The 19,062-nt window shown below is 35.9% G+C and overlaps 1 protein-coding gene across 1 annotated transcript in view; it reads right to left on the bottom strand.

The window, feature by feature from the left end:
• The window catches only part of MALRD1 (MAM and LDL receptor class A domain containing 1), a 268,374-nt gene that overhangs the window by 96,603 nt on the left and 152,709 nt on the right, over positions 1–19,062 (bottom strand). The window contains exon 29 of the mRNA XM_086467325.1: positions 8,008–8,188. Coding sequence (XP_086323451.1) covers positions 8,008–8,188 — 181 coding nt within the window. The remainder of the gene's footprint in view (positions 1–8,007; positions 8,189–19,062) is intronic.

The following is a 19,062-nucleotide window of genomic DNA, read 5'->3' as shown; positions in this document are numbered from 1 at the left end:
AAAGAATTTCACATGTAGATACGAAAGTCTGCCAATAGACTTCCTAAAGATGCTCAAAGCAAGTAGTATTATGGTGCCTGAGGCCACCAAATAAACTGGAAGAAAAAAACCCAACTCATCCATAGTTCTGGAAATGTAGAGCTGGCACTGGCTCTAGTTCAAGCAACACAGAAGGTAAGAAAAAAATTCTTTTCAACTTCTAGTGCTGATATAATGGAGCATATAAACACACACCAGACAAGGACAGAAATCTTTGTATTTGATTAAGATTGAAAGACCAGCCTTGGCGTAGCGTCTATCAGCAGGATAAAGAGCTCATGCTCACAGTACCCTCAAGTAGGGAGCTGCAGTATTTTGCTTGATACTAAAGAAGACACTATGGAGAAGAACTGAGGACTGGGTAAGGAGTGAGGGTCTGCTGTTCTAGGCTTTTTATCTCTTTGGAGCTGCAGGTGGTAAAAGAAAGGGAGAAGAGGAGATATGGTAAAAAATCAAGCGATGCTTTTGCAAAAAAAATATTTTTCCCAATAATCATGAACAATTTCAACCTGAGGAAAAAAATCTCCTGAATCAATTTGTCATGTGGTCTCTACTTCTTGGTGCTTTTTACCCCTCCCTGTCTCCCCTCCATCCTAGTTCCAGTGTAGAGCTACATTACATCTCAGAAAGTTTAGCTGAATAGATTATTTTCAGAACTTTTCAATGATATTTACCCTACAATATTTCTGTCAAGCTGTTGTTTCCACTGTGATGCAGAATCAATCCTAGCCACTCAATCACAGCAATCTCTCCCCTTATCACAGTTTTCTTAGAAGCACCTCATATGAATAGTTTATTTCTTTTATATACATGAACTTGTCCTAATATTGTCCACAAGGGTTATTGTGACAGACCAGTAGAGTACAGCACACAGGTGCAAGTCGCAGTTATCTGCAGCAAGGAGGCACTTCCTCAACAGAATGCTCTACCTGTCTCTGCAGAATCATCATTAGATGTGAAATTCATGTTGGGTGTCATATTGCATGGAGGTGTATGATGGGTTACAGAAGATCACTGTTATGTGCAGTTTATTTGTACTGGAAGGGTGCCTACCTTCTACAGTAATTTCCTATGAAGACGAACTCAGGCTGGGGCAGTGTTCATTCTTCTAGTACCACCTTTATAGACAATGATTGTGATGTTAAACAAAATTTTAAATCCAGTCATCTCTACCATGTATATTTTACTAGCCGTGAAAAGTCTTCTCTTGTGGCCCATTCAATATGTGCCACTAAGGAATCTACCATTGTATATGAAGAGTGAGCAACACGTGAAGTGAATGACAAAATGGTGAGATTTTAATTTTATGCTGAAACGCGGCTTTTGCAGCCACCTACTACAAAACCAAAGTGTCTTTGATGTCAGCAACTTTTCTTCAAAAGTTTCACACGAGAGAAACAGAAACTGAAAAAGCCATGGAGGTCTCTCTATGAAAAGTGAGGTAAAAGCTAAAACTTGTTTCTCATATTCAAAATCTATGGCAAATGACCTCAAGTGTTTTCCTAATAACAATCTGAGAGTTGCTAAAGGAAGGAAATATGGCGAAAAAATCTTTTGGTTAAGCTCTGGTGCATTTTTTGCATAATCTCAAACAGAAATAACAATCCTGGAGTATTACAGGTGCATAAGTTACTTCTATACAGTACAAGAAAAAGTAGAGAATACTGTGATTTTCAAGCTGATGCCATATTTTTTTGTTCTCTTCTTTTAATCTTTTCAAGGCAGATTGTCAAATGCAATATTATTCATTCCTTAAAGCCTACATATTTTCTTTTTCAATAAAAATGATTTTATATTTTTTCATACATTTCTGGAAAGTCTTAATATGCAATACTGTTTAAGCAACCATCTTGTGCACAACATGACTTGTGCAGGAATTCACGCCTTCCCCCATTGTAACTCTGTCAGCCCTGGCAAGGTATTTCCTCCGCATCCCTCCTGAGCATGCTGCCTTCTCTGCCGAGTCCCTTGTACGAGAGCATTCGGGATGTCATGTGGAAGGCAGTTGTGGCTAACTTTCACATTTCCAGAAGGGAGATTATTTCTTGCCTAGAACCAAATTTGTGTCATCTGTACCCTCTGATGAGTGTAATGAGATCTGAGTTCAGTAAAGCTTTTCACTCAAAAAAGTTAAAGCTTTTTCATGTTAATGTATGATATAGTAGCACTAAGGTAAAGTTACCAAAATTCACTAGACGTCTCAAAATTAGCTTTATTCCTCTACATTGAAGCAGATTCAATAGCTATCAGCAGTTTGGAAACCAACAGCTGACCATAAAATCAAAGAATAATTTCCTTCTAAAGGCAAAATCCAAACACTAGACTAACAAATAAGAATTTTAACATCCACTTCAGCACAGCTACTGAGAAGCTTTAGCAAGGTGATGCAATTCCAGTGTCCCGTGTCAGAATACCCCGACACTTGCAAAAACAGGTGAAAAAAATCATAAGATATTAAAATATTTTGAAGAGAAAAAAAAAAAGAAAAGGATTAAAAAAAAAAAGGTAACTGGACAAACACTCTGGCTGAATACAAATGTATATCTTAAGTGACTAAATCAGCTCTGGCAACTTTCTCTACCTGAATTCCCTTTCACTTCAAGGCTAGTTTTGTACTGAATATTTCTGTTATAAGACTTTAAACTTTTCTCAAGTGTCTGAGCAGAAGGAACTAAATTCTCCACTAAATGCAAAGCTTTGCATGATACATAGCTGAGGATTCAAAGAAAAAACTGGATTATTTTAAAAATAAAAAAGGTTAGCCTATGCACCCAAATGCCAGGATATTTTCGTTGTTTTCTCTCTGATCTGCAAAGCTAGGATGGAATTCTAATGAGAAAGGATTTCTCTGCTGAGACTTTCAAAGCTTCTTGTTTATAAGAACACGGAAGTAAAGTTGTTCAAAGGATTGCAGTACCTTTACCTATGATCTTTGCCAAAAACAGTAGGTGAGGAAGAATACAAATACGTGAGAAGAAAGGGAAAGAAAAAGTTTACCACAAGGCAAAGCAAGCTTTATCATATTTTAAAGATAATTTCTGTTCAGCTCACTTGGGTAAATCAGTTTCCTATTAATCAGAGTACTGTGGCATTTTCATTTTTCTTTCTTAAAAAGTAAACATAATTTTAATACCAGTTCAAGTGTGACTGAATGTGTATCCTATTTACCTCAAACATGAGTAGAAAAGCTTGTCAAGTCTGATCCCAAACAGGCAACACACAAAGATCACTAGAGTTGTAATGGCTCTTTCTTCTTCCTGGGCTTTTATTGCACTGAATTGCCAGACCATGAAAAATATATAAATCAAGTAAATAATCAACTATTCTAGAAATTCCTGTTTAATTTGAATTTAGAGTTATGAATCACTTATTTTCATTTATTTTTCACTGTTGTTTTTTCAGGTGGTGCCCTGGGATGCCAAAATCAGTATGTATGATATGACTAAGGTGTATGTCCATGTTTATACTCCGTGTTTTGTATTTGGGGTACAAGATTCCTTTTCTTTAAAATTACAGATGTACGAAATTCAGACTACTGGCAACAACATGTCTGAAGAGTTGTGCTTTTGATTCACTATTATATGACAGCAAGCCATCAGCTGGAGAATCACCTCAATAATGCTTGAAGTACTCTTTAAGGTTACCAGACCACTGCTTATTTCTATCAGGATTTTTAGATGTTATCATGAAGATAAGCGTCAGAAGCCACAAAAATAAAATTATCATTAAGGATTATTCTGTACAATACTCATAGGTAATCGCAGGCTTTTTTTTCTAGCCTGTAAAAATAACCTCATGCATGGTCATTATCAACTATTAAAAGCAGAAGAGATGACTCCTCTAAAGTCCGTTCAGGTCACACAGGGTAGTCTGTCACTAAGGTTGCATAAAGTATTATGGTGAAAAAAAATTTTACATTTAATTAATCAATAAAATAATTAATTTAATATTAAGAACAATCTTTCCCTGGCTGTGCTGTGACTTCATTATTTTTCACATTTTTCAATGAAATCTGCAAAATAAAAAGATGTCAGATTTGAAATTTAAATTATTTTTGCCATCAAAGCATAACTTAGCCCCTCAAAACCAAGGGATAAAACTCTTCTATACCTGCTTTTTTTCTATCTCTGACAACATTTCCAACACTGCTCACTTTTCCAATAAATCCACAATTGCTTCTTGACCTTCACTTCCACAGAAATTAGTGAGACCTGAGGGAAATGAGCCTTGCAGGACAGGGTCTCAGAAGCTCAAATCATAATAAATAAAGTTATCTGTAGTATTCTATTGATATAGAAGCTTCCAACTAATTAATTTTTAAAATGAAATAGTGAAAAGATTCTCTTTTATTGGTTGAAATAACATGAGCTATGTAATTCACAGCTATGTAAGTGAGGAGCAAAGAAGTCTGCAGAGCTAATCCACCTCCATGCAGATTCCCTTGTGATGTGTATAGCTTCTTTGACGAGTACAGCTTCTTTGCCGTGTACAGCTTCTTTCTATAACATACTGTATGAAAGCAAGCTGAAGGAGAACACATGTACAATAAAATAAGTCTTTAGATTTATTAAACTCTGCTGTTATTGAATACTACCACACTACATAAAAGCAGTTCTAATATTCACATGTCAAAAACCCCCACACAGACTGCCTCTCTCTTCTCTCTTCACTCTCTCCACTTGAGTATGTAATTTCTGCAAAAAGGCTATTATTTTATTTGTTAACTGTAAACCTTGATGCAGGAATACCATTCAACAGCTTCCAAAAAGACAGTCTGTGAGAAGGAGGCTATCCCAAAATATCTTAAATCTCCAGAATTGGTCTAACAGTCATCTCCACCATTACATGCCATCTGCTAGGAAGCAGCTAAAGATCCAATTTTTTTCCCATGCAATTTAAGGCTTTCTCATTTCCATTCCTTTCTATTTATTCAAACCTGTCATTCAAGTTTTTTCAATTTCAATTATCTTCTAGATTTTTCTGTACGTGGTCTATTCTTCTGCTTACATAATTACCGTGGCCAGAATATCCATAATACAAGATTTCAGTTTAACCTTAAAAGTCCCAGTGGAAAATACAGGCTGGGCCTTTAGTTCCCCTGGAGGACCCTGGCCAAGGGTCTAGCTCAGCAAGTCTACTGTTATAAACACAGCACATGACTAAGTGTTATAAATTGAGTCATTTTGTTGAGAAGAAACCCCTGAACCCTTCTGGTTTGTATGCTACTCTTCTCCTTCAGTTTGGCCACAGAAAGATTGTGTTTTCTGTCTTTTAGCTTTGTTACAACAGGCACAATAAAACTGTGAACCCTGCACTGCAAGAAAACGATTTAGACATTACATGTTTTCTCTACCCTGAATGCCCCAGGCTTGGGTCAGACGGGAAATGTTATTTTTGAGAATCTGGCAAAATGTATTTTGTTTGTTTGTTCTACAAAGGTAAAGAATCAATAACAGCAAGAGTGAAAAAGGTCAGACCAGACTCCTTCATGTCATCATGCCAACAGGAAGGCCAGCAAACCGAAAGTCTTGAGAAAATTAAGCAAGCAGATCTCAACTTGTGGAGTAGAAGGCAAAGAAAAAAAAAAAAAGAATACACACAAAGCTGATGTGAAAGGTGCTAAAGGCAAAGCAACGATTCCCTCTTGACTTTATTTTGAGCCTAAATATCATTGTAGAGACAGGAGAATCATGGGAGAAGGTGGGTTTTTTTTGTTTGTCTTCATTTTTTACAGACATGCATTTAGATACATGCACATACATACAGGTAACAAGCAAACATACGACAGGGCTCTGAGCCTGCTGAAAAGCAAAGACATAAGCTTAAACACATTCACATAGGATACATACACGTAAACATTAATGAAAACCTTGCTATGCCTAGCATACACTACTGGAGATGCTGTAAGTGAACGTTTCCTGATTGTATAAAGGCTGTACTTTATTACAATACAAAAATATCCACCATTGAAGTGACAAAAAGAACCTTTTACAGCACCTTGAGTTTCCAACTTTTCTAAGTCAATCTTTAAAAAATTTCTATTTGTGTTGCATATTAAGCTTCAACTGTGTATTTCAAACTTCTATGAGAAAAGCCTCCTCTGAATCATCCATCTTCATAAATAACAGTTTTCTGCAAAATACACAGGAATACCACTATACTGAAGCTGTAAGTGTGTGAAAGTAGTCAAAGCACATGGTGCAACTGTTTTCCCAACAGAGCTTCTCATTGAAGCAGTGCTGTAAAACATAATTGCTGTATAGTAATAACCCCAAGTTACTTTCTGAACTGTTTCCCTGTAAAGATATTTTAATGCAAGACTGGCTATAAAATACTATTAACATTCAGATTTGTAGGGTCATAGACTAAAGCCAATGTAAATTTCAGCAATCTCAACATTTTAAGAGATTTAAGAGTCTTCATACAACAACTTTCCAACTCCCTATTGAAACAATTTCCTTCCTTGCAATGACAACTCTGTGGAATATTTCCAGCTATGTTTATTTTCATGTTATTATAAGTTATATAGACTTAAGAGCAAGCAGAAAGATTTTTACATTATATAAAGATAGGATGATACTATCTTTATGAAGTTAACATGGAGTTTTCTTCTTCCTTAAAAAAATTAATCCTGTTATCTTTATTAGCTGACTATCTTCACAAATCTGATGGTGAAATGAAGTGTCTAAATTGCTGTAGCCCCAAAATGGGACAGAATCACAGACCCCATAACTAGACCCTACTGTATGAATAAATAAATCTGAGCACAACTTGGCAACATATTGCAAGAGAGGTCAGCATCCGCTTTGTTATTCAAGATGATAGGAGAATGTTGACCTCCCGTCTCCTACCAGGGCATCTTTATCCATCTACCTCTGGAGAATAATCACATGCATAGCAATGGGGACAATGAAACACTTTGAAAAAGCACAAGGGAATCACAAGCATTCGTGTGCCTGGAAGAGCATTTAAAAGTACATCTGCCTTAGAATTTTATTAACAAAAGTGCATTTCTGCAGCAGGTCCCAAGTTGTATCCAGAGTCTATTCTTTGATTTAAACAACGGAGAAATTTCTGAATGCAAAAACTGCATTTTTCAGATTAAACTAAATCAAAAGATACTCTCCAGAAGTGCACTTTCTGTGTTCCAACTGATAATGAGCATCCAGACCATGGCAGAAGATTAAAGCTTGCCCAAATAGCTTCCCCAAAACTCACACAGTGTTGATACGTGGCATCAGTAATGATTGGCTCACTCAAGAAATCCACTTATATTGTGTCAGACTCTTTCCTGCCAGGGATAAAGACTACAATTCACCCGGATGTGGTTTTTTTTGTTTGTTTTGTGTTTGTTTTGGTTTGTTTTGGTTTGGTTTTTTAAAGGCAAACTCTGTTCCTATTTTATCCTATGTCCACAAAAAGGTGAATTAAATAGAGTGAGTACCCTGTGAAGGAGTCAAATGTCTTTCTTACTTTGCTGGCCTTTACACTTGAACTGACCCAAGTCAGTGAAAAGGAACAGTGACTGTGGTTCATTTGTAGTCTCAAGTAATTTTTATGGCAAGAGCCTTTACAATAAAACAGGGAGTCTAAAGGCTTCACTTAATACAATCTGACATAATTTATATAAAATAATTATATACAACATCAAAGACTCGATATCTTACTAATGAATTAAAGCGGGAAAGTTCTTATTCAAAACCACCTAAATTAAGGAAAAAAAAACTCTCAAGCATTTCTTGGATTTATCTGCACTAATTTAGTGTGAGAACACTGCACTAATACAAGACTTTTATATGAGTAGGAAATGGCATTGAAATTATAAGAAGGAAAACAATGCATTTGTAACTGATTTTACAAACAGTGACATTACAATGAAAACAGTAAAACCGTAATGTATTTAAAAACAAGTAAGAACTTCCTACATCTCCGTTAGCATCCGTGTAGAAAATTCCCTCTTGAACTTACTTGTGGTGCAGTTGTTGAACTCTATGTCATCTATCGCTGCTCCTCCTCCTAGGTCTCTGGTACGAATGCCTTCAAAGATAACTTCAAAATTCCTCAGTTTCCCCAAGTGTAACTCAACTTTGTTCCACTCATCACCATGATTTCCTGATTCACTCCATATATTCACAATCCCATCATCAGTCTGAAGTTTGAATAAAATAGATTTATTAAAATACATGTAAGTATGAATTATCAAATATCAGTTTTGTCAAGAAATGGCAAACACACGCTTTGCTAGGATACTCAGAGAAGCAGCGAAAAGAGATGATTACCATACAAATCACATAAACATCAATAGTAGATGGAGTCTTGGTAGAGAAACTACTGTGTATGATTGAACTCCAAAACAGTCCATTTTGGTAGAGTTGTATTTAACTTTATAAAATACTGGAATTCGTTCTTTGTGTTTAGAATATATTACTGGATGCAAAATTAGTCTACCCTTTTAAAATTAGGGTATCAGATAGGTAGAATCTTAAAAAAGTTCTGACAATGGTAATACAAGGGAGGAAAGACTAACAAATATAAGACAATCACGTTTAGTATAGTTTGTTTGAAGGTAAAGAGTATTCTGACTTTCAAATATGCTAATATATTTCTTCAAATGTCCAATCATATCACCTAAATGTCAGGTCATCGGCAACCAACTTGCTTCATTTTTTAATAATACTATTAGAATGCAGATACGCCAGTTTGAATTGCTGTGAATGGATGATACACACATAGGATGACAATGAAATTAAATATTTGCAAAAGGTTTGCATATATGTCCAAATTTATTTTTCTTTATGACTGTGTGACTAATCATCCAAATTGTAAATGAGAATTTTTTTGCTAGCCTTTTCATATCAAAACCCATTTGTACTCTAGCTAGGGTTAATAAAAACACTGTGCGATGCATCAAACAGCTAAATTCAATGCATAATAAAGGTTCTAAGAAAGTAGTATATGAACAAGCAAAATCTAAGGAAAAATAGAGACAAGAGTAAAAATAGACAGGGAAGAAAATTAATTACATTTCTTTATAGATGATGAATTTGTTAATCAGGTTTACATTAATAAGATTGTCTTATGCATATTTATGATGAGAAAATGAATCTTGGTGCTTTAGATATTGTGTTCTGGATAGGAAAGTGCAGACCAGCATACACAAAAATATTGTATTAGTTGTTTCTGATCAGGGAACTCATAGAATTGCTGCTATCTTTTAGAAGGAGGTCTTCAGACCTACCCAAACATAGTTACTGAACCATGGTTTGCTGATGGTGTTCTGGAAAATCATCATCAACTGTAAACGAGCTAGTTGAAAACAATGGCAACTTTACTTTAAGTTGCTAAATAGGAAAAAAATACAGGGAAGGATCACCATAGCTGCATGTAAAATCCTAGATATTCAGCTGAGCAATTCTATTGCTGCACACTACTAATGGTGTCGGTCTAGTGGTGAAAGCAATCCTTTATAAGTCATGATGACACATGATGCATGTCATGTGACACATGATGTGATAGCACACGAACACCTACAGAGGCAAGTTTAGGCATCGCTTCTTCAGTTGTATCTTGCTGGTTTAAAGCCAATGACACAGCCCATTAAAGAGAAAATAATATAGGAGGACCTCTTTGGTGCTTTGCACCCCTTGTTTCACAGTTGATGACAGCCAGTTATGATCTTCTCAACATTTGACTGCCAGTGAGAGCCCTGACTCTGTGTGCTGTCATGTCAGAGATCCATTCATTTAATAGAATCATAGAATCAGAAAATATCTCAAGTTGTATGGGACCCATGAGGATCATCAAATCTAACTCCCTGCTCCTTGCAGGACTACCTAAAACTAAACCATATGACAAAGAGTGTCGTCCAGATGCTCCTTGAGCTCTGACAGGCTTGGTGCCATGACCACTTCCCTGTCCCAGTGAGCAACCACACTCCCTGTGAAGTAGCCCCTTTCAGGTCTATAAGCAATGCAACTAAAGGGGACTGGAATCAGAGGAAGTGTGAGATCGTTTCTAAAACTTCCACCTATGTTTCCACCTGGAAACACAGTGTAGAGAATTCCATATTAATATTGAGCTCAAAAAGGGTAGATACAGTAATTGAAGCTGATTTTAATAGTGGTAAAACAGTTCGGCAAATTTGACTTTACTCATATTATTTCTGCTCATCAAATATGTAGTCAACAATTTAACTTATTTATTTCAGTAGCTCAACAATATTCCATTGATTCTGATATTTTTGAGTAACCTCCAAAAAGAGTATTACATATTATTGATGTAACTTGTTTAGTCTGCAAACTTCTTCTATCTGTCCATGACACGAATAAAATGGATGTTTACAATGAGTTACATTTGGCTTTAAGGTCTCCGACATGGAATACAAAAAAAAAACTTAGAAGAGAAGCATTTTTTAACATTTAATCCATTTGCTCTTTCTGGAACCTCTTCTGTCTGCTCTTGAGAACTCTTTGGAATGGAAAAATTTCCCAAACATTATTTATAAGAAATTACTAATTAGTTTTACAAAAGTAGCTCAGCGCTGTGTATTAGTGGTGAATTTAGGAAACTTAAAATGAAGTGGATAATAATAGTGATACTAAATGATAAGGGAATTCCTGTACTTTTATGCGTTTAGCATAATAGAAAGCAAGCAAGATAGAAAAATTCAAAACTTGTATCTATTCCAATATTAAGCCCCAAATCTATTAAAAAATTCTATGTGTTTAAGTTTGGAGGTATGGAAGTCAGTGGAGCTTCTGAAAATATACAGATATAAATATTTATATAAAATCTGGAAATGTTAAATGTAGCACAGTTAACCAGAATATGAGACTCACATCTGCTGTTACCTTGATTTTGATTGATTTCACATTGTATTTTATTACATGACATTCTGTTCAGACTTATGTTAAGTTTATCACTTTGATTTTTGAGTAGGGGATGCTGTCAGTAACAAATAATACTGATCACATATTTCTTTAGAAATATCCACATAAAAATGTTGTGGTAATCTATTTGTATATGCTATCATAGCCATAAAGTATCAAATCTTTATGCAGTTACAGGAACTGTGGCATTTTTTTCCACATTGAGACTGAAATACTTTTTGCTAGGAAAACTTTTTTTCAATAGAAACTTCACAGCAGAAAGGCAGTCTCCTTGCACTTCACAAATTCTTGAATATGAGTACACAAATAGAACTCAGAAGAGACACACGTTTCTTTTCCTGTCCAGGTTCAACAGCAGCAATTCCTATAAAACAGCAGCAGTTCATGAAACGTGAAAGGCTGATTTTTCACTTGCTCAGCCAGAGCTCTACATAACAAACTGAAAAGGAACCTAATCCCCTGCATAACTGCATGTAGGCTGTTCTAGTCTGGAGTGAAAAATGACTTCAAAAACACAAGCCCTGCACATCGTCTGCACAAAACAACCAAGGAAGAGGAAGAGAAAGGGAAAGACAAGCAGGAAACTTGGCTCTCCTTCTCTCTCCAGGCCCAGACAGTGGAGCTGGCTTGGCTAAAGGGTGTAAGCTATACGCTTCTTCTGGTTACATGGTTGTCATGAGAGGATCATCGTTTGTAAGCTTTGCAGATTCCATTTCATAAATTACTGTTTTGCTTTCTGCATTCTCCAGCCATAGAATCTGTCTGGTGCTTTGGCATTTCTTTAATATCTTTGGAATGTATTTGCTTCTAAAACAAACACAAATATGGCCTGAGGGAGAAAAAATTCAGTGTGTGCTTTGACCTGCCCATTGCGTCCAGAAATCCTTTGAGATTTTTCACTCTCATATACGCGTATTAATGTAAAAGAGAGATAGGTAAAAGAGATATATGACAATCAGAAGAAATGTGTCTCAGCACAGAGGAGGCTGGAGGCCACACTGACACCTTTCCTTCTGTTTTGTTTTTTTTTTTAAGGCCATTCTTCTACTGACACAATACTCATACTGAGTGTCTAGATTGCTCTTCGACCTGGGCTGGTGGCAAAAGGCCCAGTTTAACTCTATGCTCCAACAGACTGATAAAAGATGGTTAAGATCTGTGGCTTTGGTGAACAGTATCAGTGCTGCTTGGGGGTGGGGTGGTGGTATGTGATTGTGCTGGCTGTTGGTCAAGGCGGAAAACCCGTTTTCTGCTGACCCTGCAGGAGTTGAGCTGCATGTGGTCCTTTATCAAAAAAAGAAAATAAAAACCAGGTAGCCCTCTCCTGCACTCTAAGCATCATACTCTAGGCTCCACATATCCTTTTTTGCTACACTTACCTGCAGTAATCAGTCTCTCTTTTCCACACATCAACACTTTTGTATCAAAGCCACACTGTTATCTTCCTTACGTCTCATTACATCTGCCTTAGCATTCCTTCCAGTTCAGATTTGTTCACCTCACACTCTGCCTTACATTCCTGTCATCATCCAGTTTCCCATTTGCATCCTCTTACTGCCTGCATTTCTGCTCCAGCTAAGCAGAGTGATAGATAAGATTCTTGCATCACTTAAACCACCAGCCTACTGCCCTCAGCCAAAGAGGATATTCCAAAGTAACATGAAATATAGCATCTAGAAGCCAGTGTACGTGAAAGGACAAACCCTTATCTTTCCAAACAAAAGGCTAAATTGCACTTCTGAACTATAATTTTTGTCTATTACGTATATGAAAGTCTTTGAAAGAGGAGAGAAGAGAGGTTCTCAGATCTCATTGACACAGAATGCACAAGCAAAATATTTTTGTCGTAAAAGCTTAGTCAAAGTCTGTATTTTTAGCAGGACACCTCATTTGACAGCAAAATGTTAACAATGACACATCATTGCTAACACATGACAACCACCAGATTGTTTTCTGTTCAAACTAAAATCTTATGCCCTCTTCAATATCTTTCTGTGGATGTCCCCCTCAGTTGAGGGGAAATGTGGCTAAAATATCTTAATCTTTCTTCCTTATGTTTCCTTTTATGACTTGTGAACAGCCCCACAACCTGCATGCCACTCAAGCTTGTAATTTTATCAGTGCTAAAATACTTCTAAATTCTCATGTGGTCTATATTTTGTAAACTCTTTCTGCATAACATCTCAATGAACATTGTAAGGTAAAATTCAGAAGTTCTCATCATCTCGTAAGTCGAGGACTGGTAAAGCCTTCACCTAACTCTTAGTTTATAATCTACAACCATTCTTCTGACTATTTTGTCTCTTTGTGGACTGATTTCACCTTCTGTAGCTGAATTCTGTCTGTAATACCAAAATAAACAATTTTCATGTCTTTTATACCATAGTCCCACCTTTACCTTTTATTCATTATCAAGAAGCGCCTTCTTATTCTGGTTTAACTCACGAATATAGGAACATATGGTACAGGAATCTACTATCCATTTATTACCTACTCAAATGTACAAATCCATGCTCCCTCCTGAGCCCCAACCATCTTCTGGGAAAAGGACTCTGTGAATATTTCTCCTTCCTTTGCAAATGAACTCTAGGAAAAAAAATCTTGCCAACAGTTAGGATACAGATGCACTTCTGTGACTCTCAGTCATGACCAACAGCATTTCATAGCTTCTTTGAAAACCTAGTGAATCAGCATGTCATTTTAAAAGTCTGTCTTTGTGTGTTTATATACCTGTCAATATTTCAATTACAATACTTGACACTTAATTAGCACTTAAACAACGAGTATTTCAGGAGGCAACAGTATAGCACTGAGATACCAATAAAAACTCCATGTATTAGAATAATTCTTGTTCTTGGGACCTCAGATGTTTTCCTTACACAACTACATAGGTAACCACTATAATTTCCTAGAATGAAAGAGGTTCAGAACATTGTCACAAGAGCAGGGCGAAGTTTCACTATGCAAACGCAACCACAGCAGCCAGCATAGCCCAAATGTTTCCACGGATCAAAAATGAAACAGCCACCTTGCCCAGTTATACCTCCTGACAGGCTAAAGGTTGTTTTGGTATCCAACAAGCTAACCTGGTAACCTATATCTCTACCTGGAGTAGAAAATGGACAAATTTAGTCCAATTTATCAATAGTGTCCTCATCACAGGTCCAGACTGCAATAAACTTATTTGTTCCATCCCAGAACAGTGGGAATGGAGGGACTCAGCAGATCTTAGTGATCACCTAATCTTGTTGCAGACAAAAACAGTTAACGAGGATTACCTGTTGGTCATACCCATAAGCCTTACAGGACAAGTGAACCACTGGCTACAACAGAAGAACACCTGCTAGTTTATCATGTGTATTTCTACTTTGGACTTATTCCTTCTTGACAAGTGACCTACTATGTATTAGTGCAGACTACTGCTGGGCAACACTTCTGGAAAGTTCCTCAGAACATAATTTTTATAACCTATTTTGTCATTCTGTTCTCTATAATCCCTTAAACTCAACATGAGAAATTCTGAAAGTCCAATGTTATTGACAGATCAACTAACAAAATTTCATTTCTTCCCAAAAACACACACCAAGACCACAAAAAACAGATGTGAAAGACGGTATTTTCATTTAAGGCTCTGAAAAGTTATTATTAATTGCATGTCACTGCCCTCTATGGGTTGAACATAGTCAAAGGTCAAGCTGAGGTGATAAGCAATCAGTAAGGAAAACTTAGCAGTAAGAGTCATGTTTTTCCATTGACTTGTAGCAGTGGGTCCTGGTCTTCCATCGTCCCATCATGCTGAGTGATAAACATGCTCAGAAAACAGCAGAATTACTTCTAAGATGACCATAACCTGTCTAGATCTGTGGGTCTATACGCCTAGCCATGTTGAAAAATTCCTATTAGTATTCAGAGGATTTTTAATCTACTTTCTGATAGTCTGAGGGGAATTATTTCTTAATGATTTCATTACATTGCAATTCAGAATCTTCTTCATGCTTGTCTTCATCTGAAGAATGATCTAAAATGTTTATAACCTCTCTTCTGAGAACTTCAGCAGGAAAGTATATCCTACTGGGTTCAATATCCTCATTAATTCACCTGGGGATACTAAGAATAAAGGAGAGAGAAGGATTTCTTTCTGTCTTCTGTCTTGTATTTTGTGCCTGAGTCTAATATTTTTCCTACGCAGCAGAGACCACCATTATTCTCGAGGTTACATTTCTAACACAGTCAGAACAATATTAGAAACTGAATCCAAAGCATGCAAGAGGAGTATATAATTTTCTCTTGCAAGATGTTGCAAAGAAACTTATGAATACACTCTCTGTGAGAAGAATATACTAAGTATTCCAGATGCAATTGTAAAGGTTCCACTGTGAGACAATCTGCCTTGTTACGTCTGCAATGAAACAGCAATGAAACCCAGATTTTGTTCTTGAACTGCATGTCTCCTATTCATGCTCCAAACTGTGTTCAAATATTTCCCTGGTTTGTTTGCATCTGATATTTATTTCAACAGAGCCACAGGAAATGAAGCTGAGCTTACTAAACGGATGGAGGCAATAAAAACATTTGCTGAATGATCCTGGACTCTTCAAATCAAATACACTTGAGAGATTTTTAATCAGAGACAGAATATTTTCAAATGATTCATCTAAAACCATTAACTGTTTATTATTAATACCATAAAAAGACTTTCAAGATTCTCTGTATCAAAAGGCTTCTTTTTCTGCAGCGCCCTTCATACTCTTGAGAGAAGTCAAACTCTTTTTACATACTTTTTGAAACTGGTAGGAAAAAGCTTTCCTCCTCTGCTTTCTGGTTCCTTTGGAAACAGTATCTTCCTGACAAGCTGTTACCATCCAGAATTTTTAAAACAGGATATGTGTTATGCAAAGCACAGAAACATAGTATAGAACAAGCACAATGTGACTTCAACTGTCACTGCTCATTTCTCTAGATTTTGATGCATGGTAATCACTCTGTTTTACTGGAGTATTTCAGGAGGGAGGTTACTTTTCAGGCTATTTCTTCTTGGTTTAGAATCAAGTGTGTTTTCATGGTGTGCAAATAAAGTTAACTAATTGACCTGGTTTTAATGAAGTTTTACTTTCCTTGATGTAATATCATCATTAAAGCCTTTAGACAGCTGACCAAGTAGTTTAAAGATGAAGTATCCCATGATGAGGAATGTTCCTTCTCTGTTTCCTCCTTTTACTCAACAAGGAATGAGACGCAGTCCTGCACTTTTACATGTACATGAAAGAAACAGGAGGTGGAAGGAAGTAAAATCATAGCTTTTCCTTGTTTGCCCTTATTTTAAGGACCTTTTCTATGAAGCTGTGTTTCTCCAAACCACAGAACAATAAACATCTTTGCTGACATTTCTAGTATCATCTACCTAATTATTTAGGTTTTATTGCTTGAAAGTGAGTCGTATTTTCAGAAGGTTCTGAGCATCTTCCTTATATTTTGCGCTGTCACTACCTCAGCACTGCAATAAACAGAATACTTGCTTTTTTTTAAAGATCTCGGTTCCTAGGATTAAGTCTTTCACGTGTAGCTTAAAAAAAAATAAAAGTCACCTTAAATGCAATAAAACTGGAGACTGATGCTGTATATAGCACAACCTCTTATCTTAAAAGAAAATGATGTGATTATTATGTCTTCGTCACCTAAAGTTATTTGCAAAGCACATGACAGATTCTATCTCTTTTTTCATTTCTCACAGATTTTCTCTTAAAACTTAACTTCCTAAAAGAATATTGCTTAGATTATTTGAAAACAGTAACTTAACCCTACAGAGTTTGACCTTATATTTCATTCAAGAAAAAGAAATTCAGTAAATCTATATACAGTAGCAAATTATTACAATTATTTAAATGAATGAAGTCAAGATTTGTTCTTCCATGTTTTGAATTTAAGTTCACTTTTTCTTTCCTTTCTTCTCTTCCTTTTTGCCTTTTTTTTTTTTTTTTTTTTTTTTTTTTTTTCCCTGCTTTTCCCCTCTCTTTTCTTCATGGTGACATGAAGAAAAATGAGAGCAGACAATAAGGTCATGAAGAAGTGAATTATGAATGAGCATGTGTGTCCTCTGGCACACTGTCAATCACCAGGCTGATAACAATTCAATACAAACAGTTCAGCAGCACTTTAGAACAACACTGGTTACAATAACTCATCTCAGCTTTGACAGGCTACTTTATTTCAGAGAAAGACACGTACTCTGTCTGCTAAGAGTAAAGTTGGTAACTGTATGCAAACAAACCAAATAAAACATTTGTACATGTTGTTAATCATACAGGAAAATCTGTGTGCAGCAATAGTTATTTACTACTCTGACCTTAGCTACCGCTTTGAAAAATTGTCTCTCCTATTAAATAACCCACAGAGACTTGTGGTTAAGATTACTATTACATTTAGAAAATTACTGCCAATTATCTGAATGTTGAAGCTCTACATAAACATATAATTCCAAAATTGTTAAGTCCACCTAGAGATGTTCTGAGAGAGGCCAATAGAAGTAATTTCAATGTAGGGAGAGATTTTAAACTCAAAATTCACACTTTCCATCACAAAACTGAGGGATGCTGAGGGACGCGTGCTATGGGATTCCAAAATATTCAGCAAATGGAGGTAGCGAAAAATGAAGAAACAAGAACAAAAAAGCAGATAACAGAACTGCAACCATCTACAGAGTAACGGTCCCAAAAGATAGGAAAATATTAGTGATGATGTATGCAACAGGCTGAGTTTTACTTTAGGAATATGCTGCTGAAAGTGATGAGCTTTCTCAAGTTCCAGTGACTTCAGCAAAGATTCATGTTTCTCAGCACTGAAGAGAATACAATAAAAATAGGTTTCTTTCTAATTTTTCAGACTTATATTTTGACAGTAACCAGAAATGCTGTTCAGTATGTCTCTGCCTTCTATAAAAATACTTTGAAAAGAAACATCAAGTTGATCAAACAGTATCTTTAAGAAAATATTTGACCCAGGTAAAACGTATGCAGCCTAAGTACATTAGTGTGCATGAAAAATTAGCTTCACTTTTAAGGATAACTTACAAAATCACGTAATTGCATTTTCACAATGCATTATAGAAAGAAGGAAAACAGCAAGATGAAGCACTGATATTTCAGCCTTCAAGCCTTTTATTAGACAGTCTGCATGTATTAATCTCAGCAGGTTTTCATAATAAGAGTTAATGACAAAGCCCATCCATCCATCCCTTTCATTTCCTCCTTTGTGCAAAGCATTAAGATGATTTTTACTCTCTGAAATATCTTTTCCCCAATTTTCATTTCCAAAATTAACATCACTGTAATAAAGGAATATGCATTTCAGCAAGGAATATGCATTCTAATGAACTAATTTGACAAATAAACTTACATCACTGAGGAAATTCCTTTTTTAAAATGCACCAAAGTTCTGGAATTCTGGAATCTCACAGTGAATTCCTTCAGAGCATCAGAAGGCATTAACAGCTTACCCTATCACGAGTGCCAGCACTTACAATATTCCTAGGAGCTAAACGGTAAGACTCTTGATTCTTAATTGCCATAAGTACTGAGTTGAGAAAAGACAGGTTTCAAAAATACTTCAACAAAAAGCAACTGGTAATTTGTCTGGAGTCAAGATTTTATTTCAAGCAGGTAGACATTTCAAGGAATGACAACTGAGTTGCTCAGTAGCAAAGATGGAGTTATACTTAAAAACCTATATTTTTTGAAAAGAAATCTATACTGGGAAGGCAAGAATAATTTATTAATATTCTTTGAATTATTTTGTATCACCTTCTTTTCCTGTCGTGACTATTAAATCTACTAGATTTCATTATAGCCAGCTTTCATTTATAACCAAGCAAACTCTTCTATTTCTTATTTGCATCTTTCTACATTCCCATGATATTATTTCATTCAGATGTATTTTTTTATGTGCTTAGGCTCCTAAAATACATCTTCGTTCTATATGCTATCCTTACCAATTAGAACAGAGAAATAAAACAACTCCTCTTTCTGAAAGAGGATTCATTAGGTACCTTGTACTACCTCATCCTGTCTTCTTTTCCTAGCCCTCCCAGCTCTCCTTTCTCCTCAAATGCAAAAATTTCTTCTTAATTTCCTAGCATAAT

This window comes from Leptosomus discolor, chromosome 6, assembly GCF_034619465.1.
Source record: "Leptosomus discolor isolate bLepDis1 chromosome 6, bLepDis1.hap2, whole genome shotgun sequence".
Lineage (NCBI taxonomy): Eukaryota > Metazoa > Chordata > Aves > Leptosomiformes > Leptosomidae > Leptosomus > Leptosomus discolor.
Note: the sequence above shows the minus strand (reverse complement) of the source record. Positions and strands in the feature narration are given on the sequence as shown.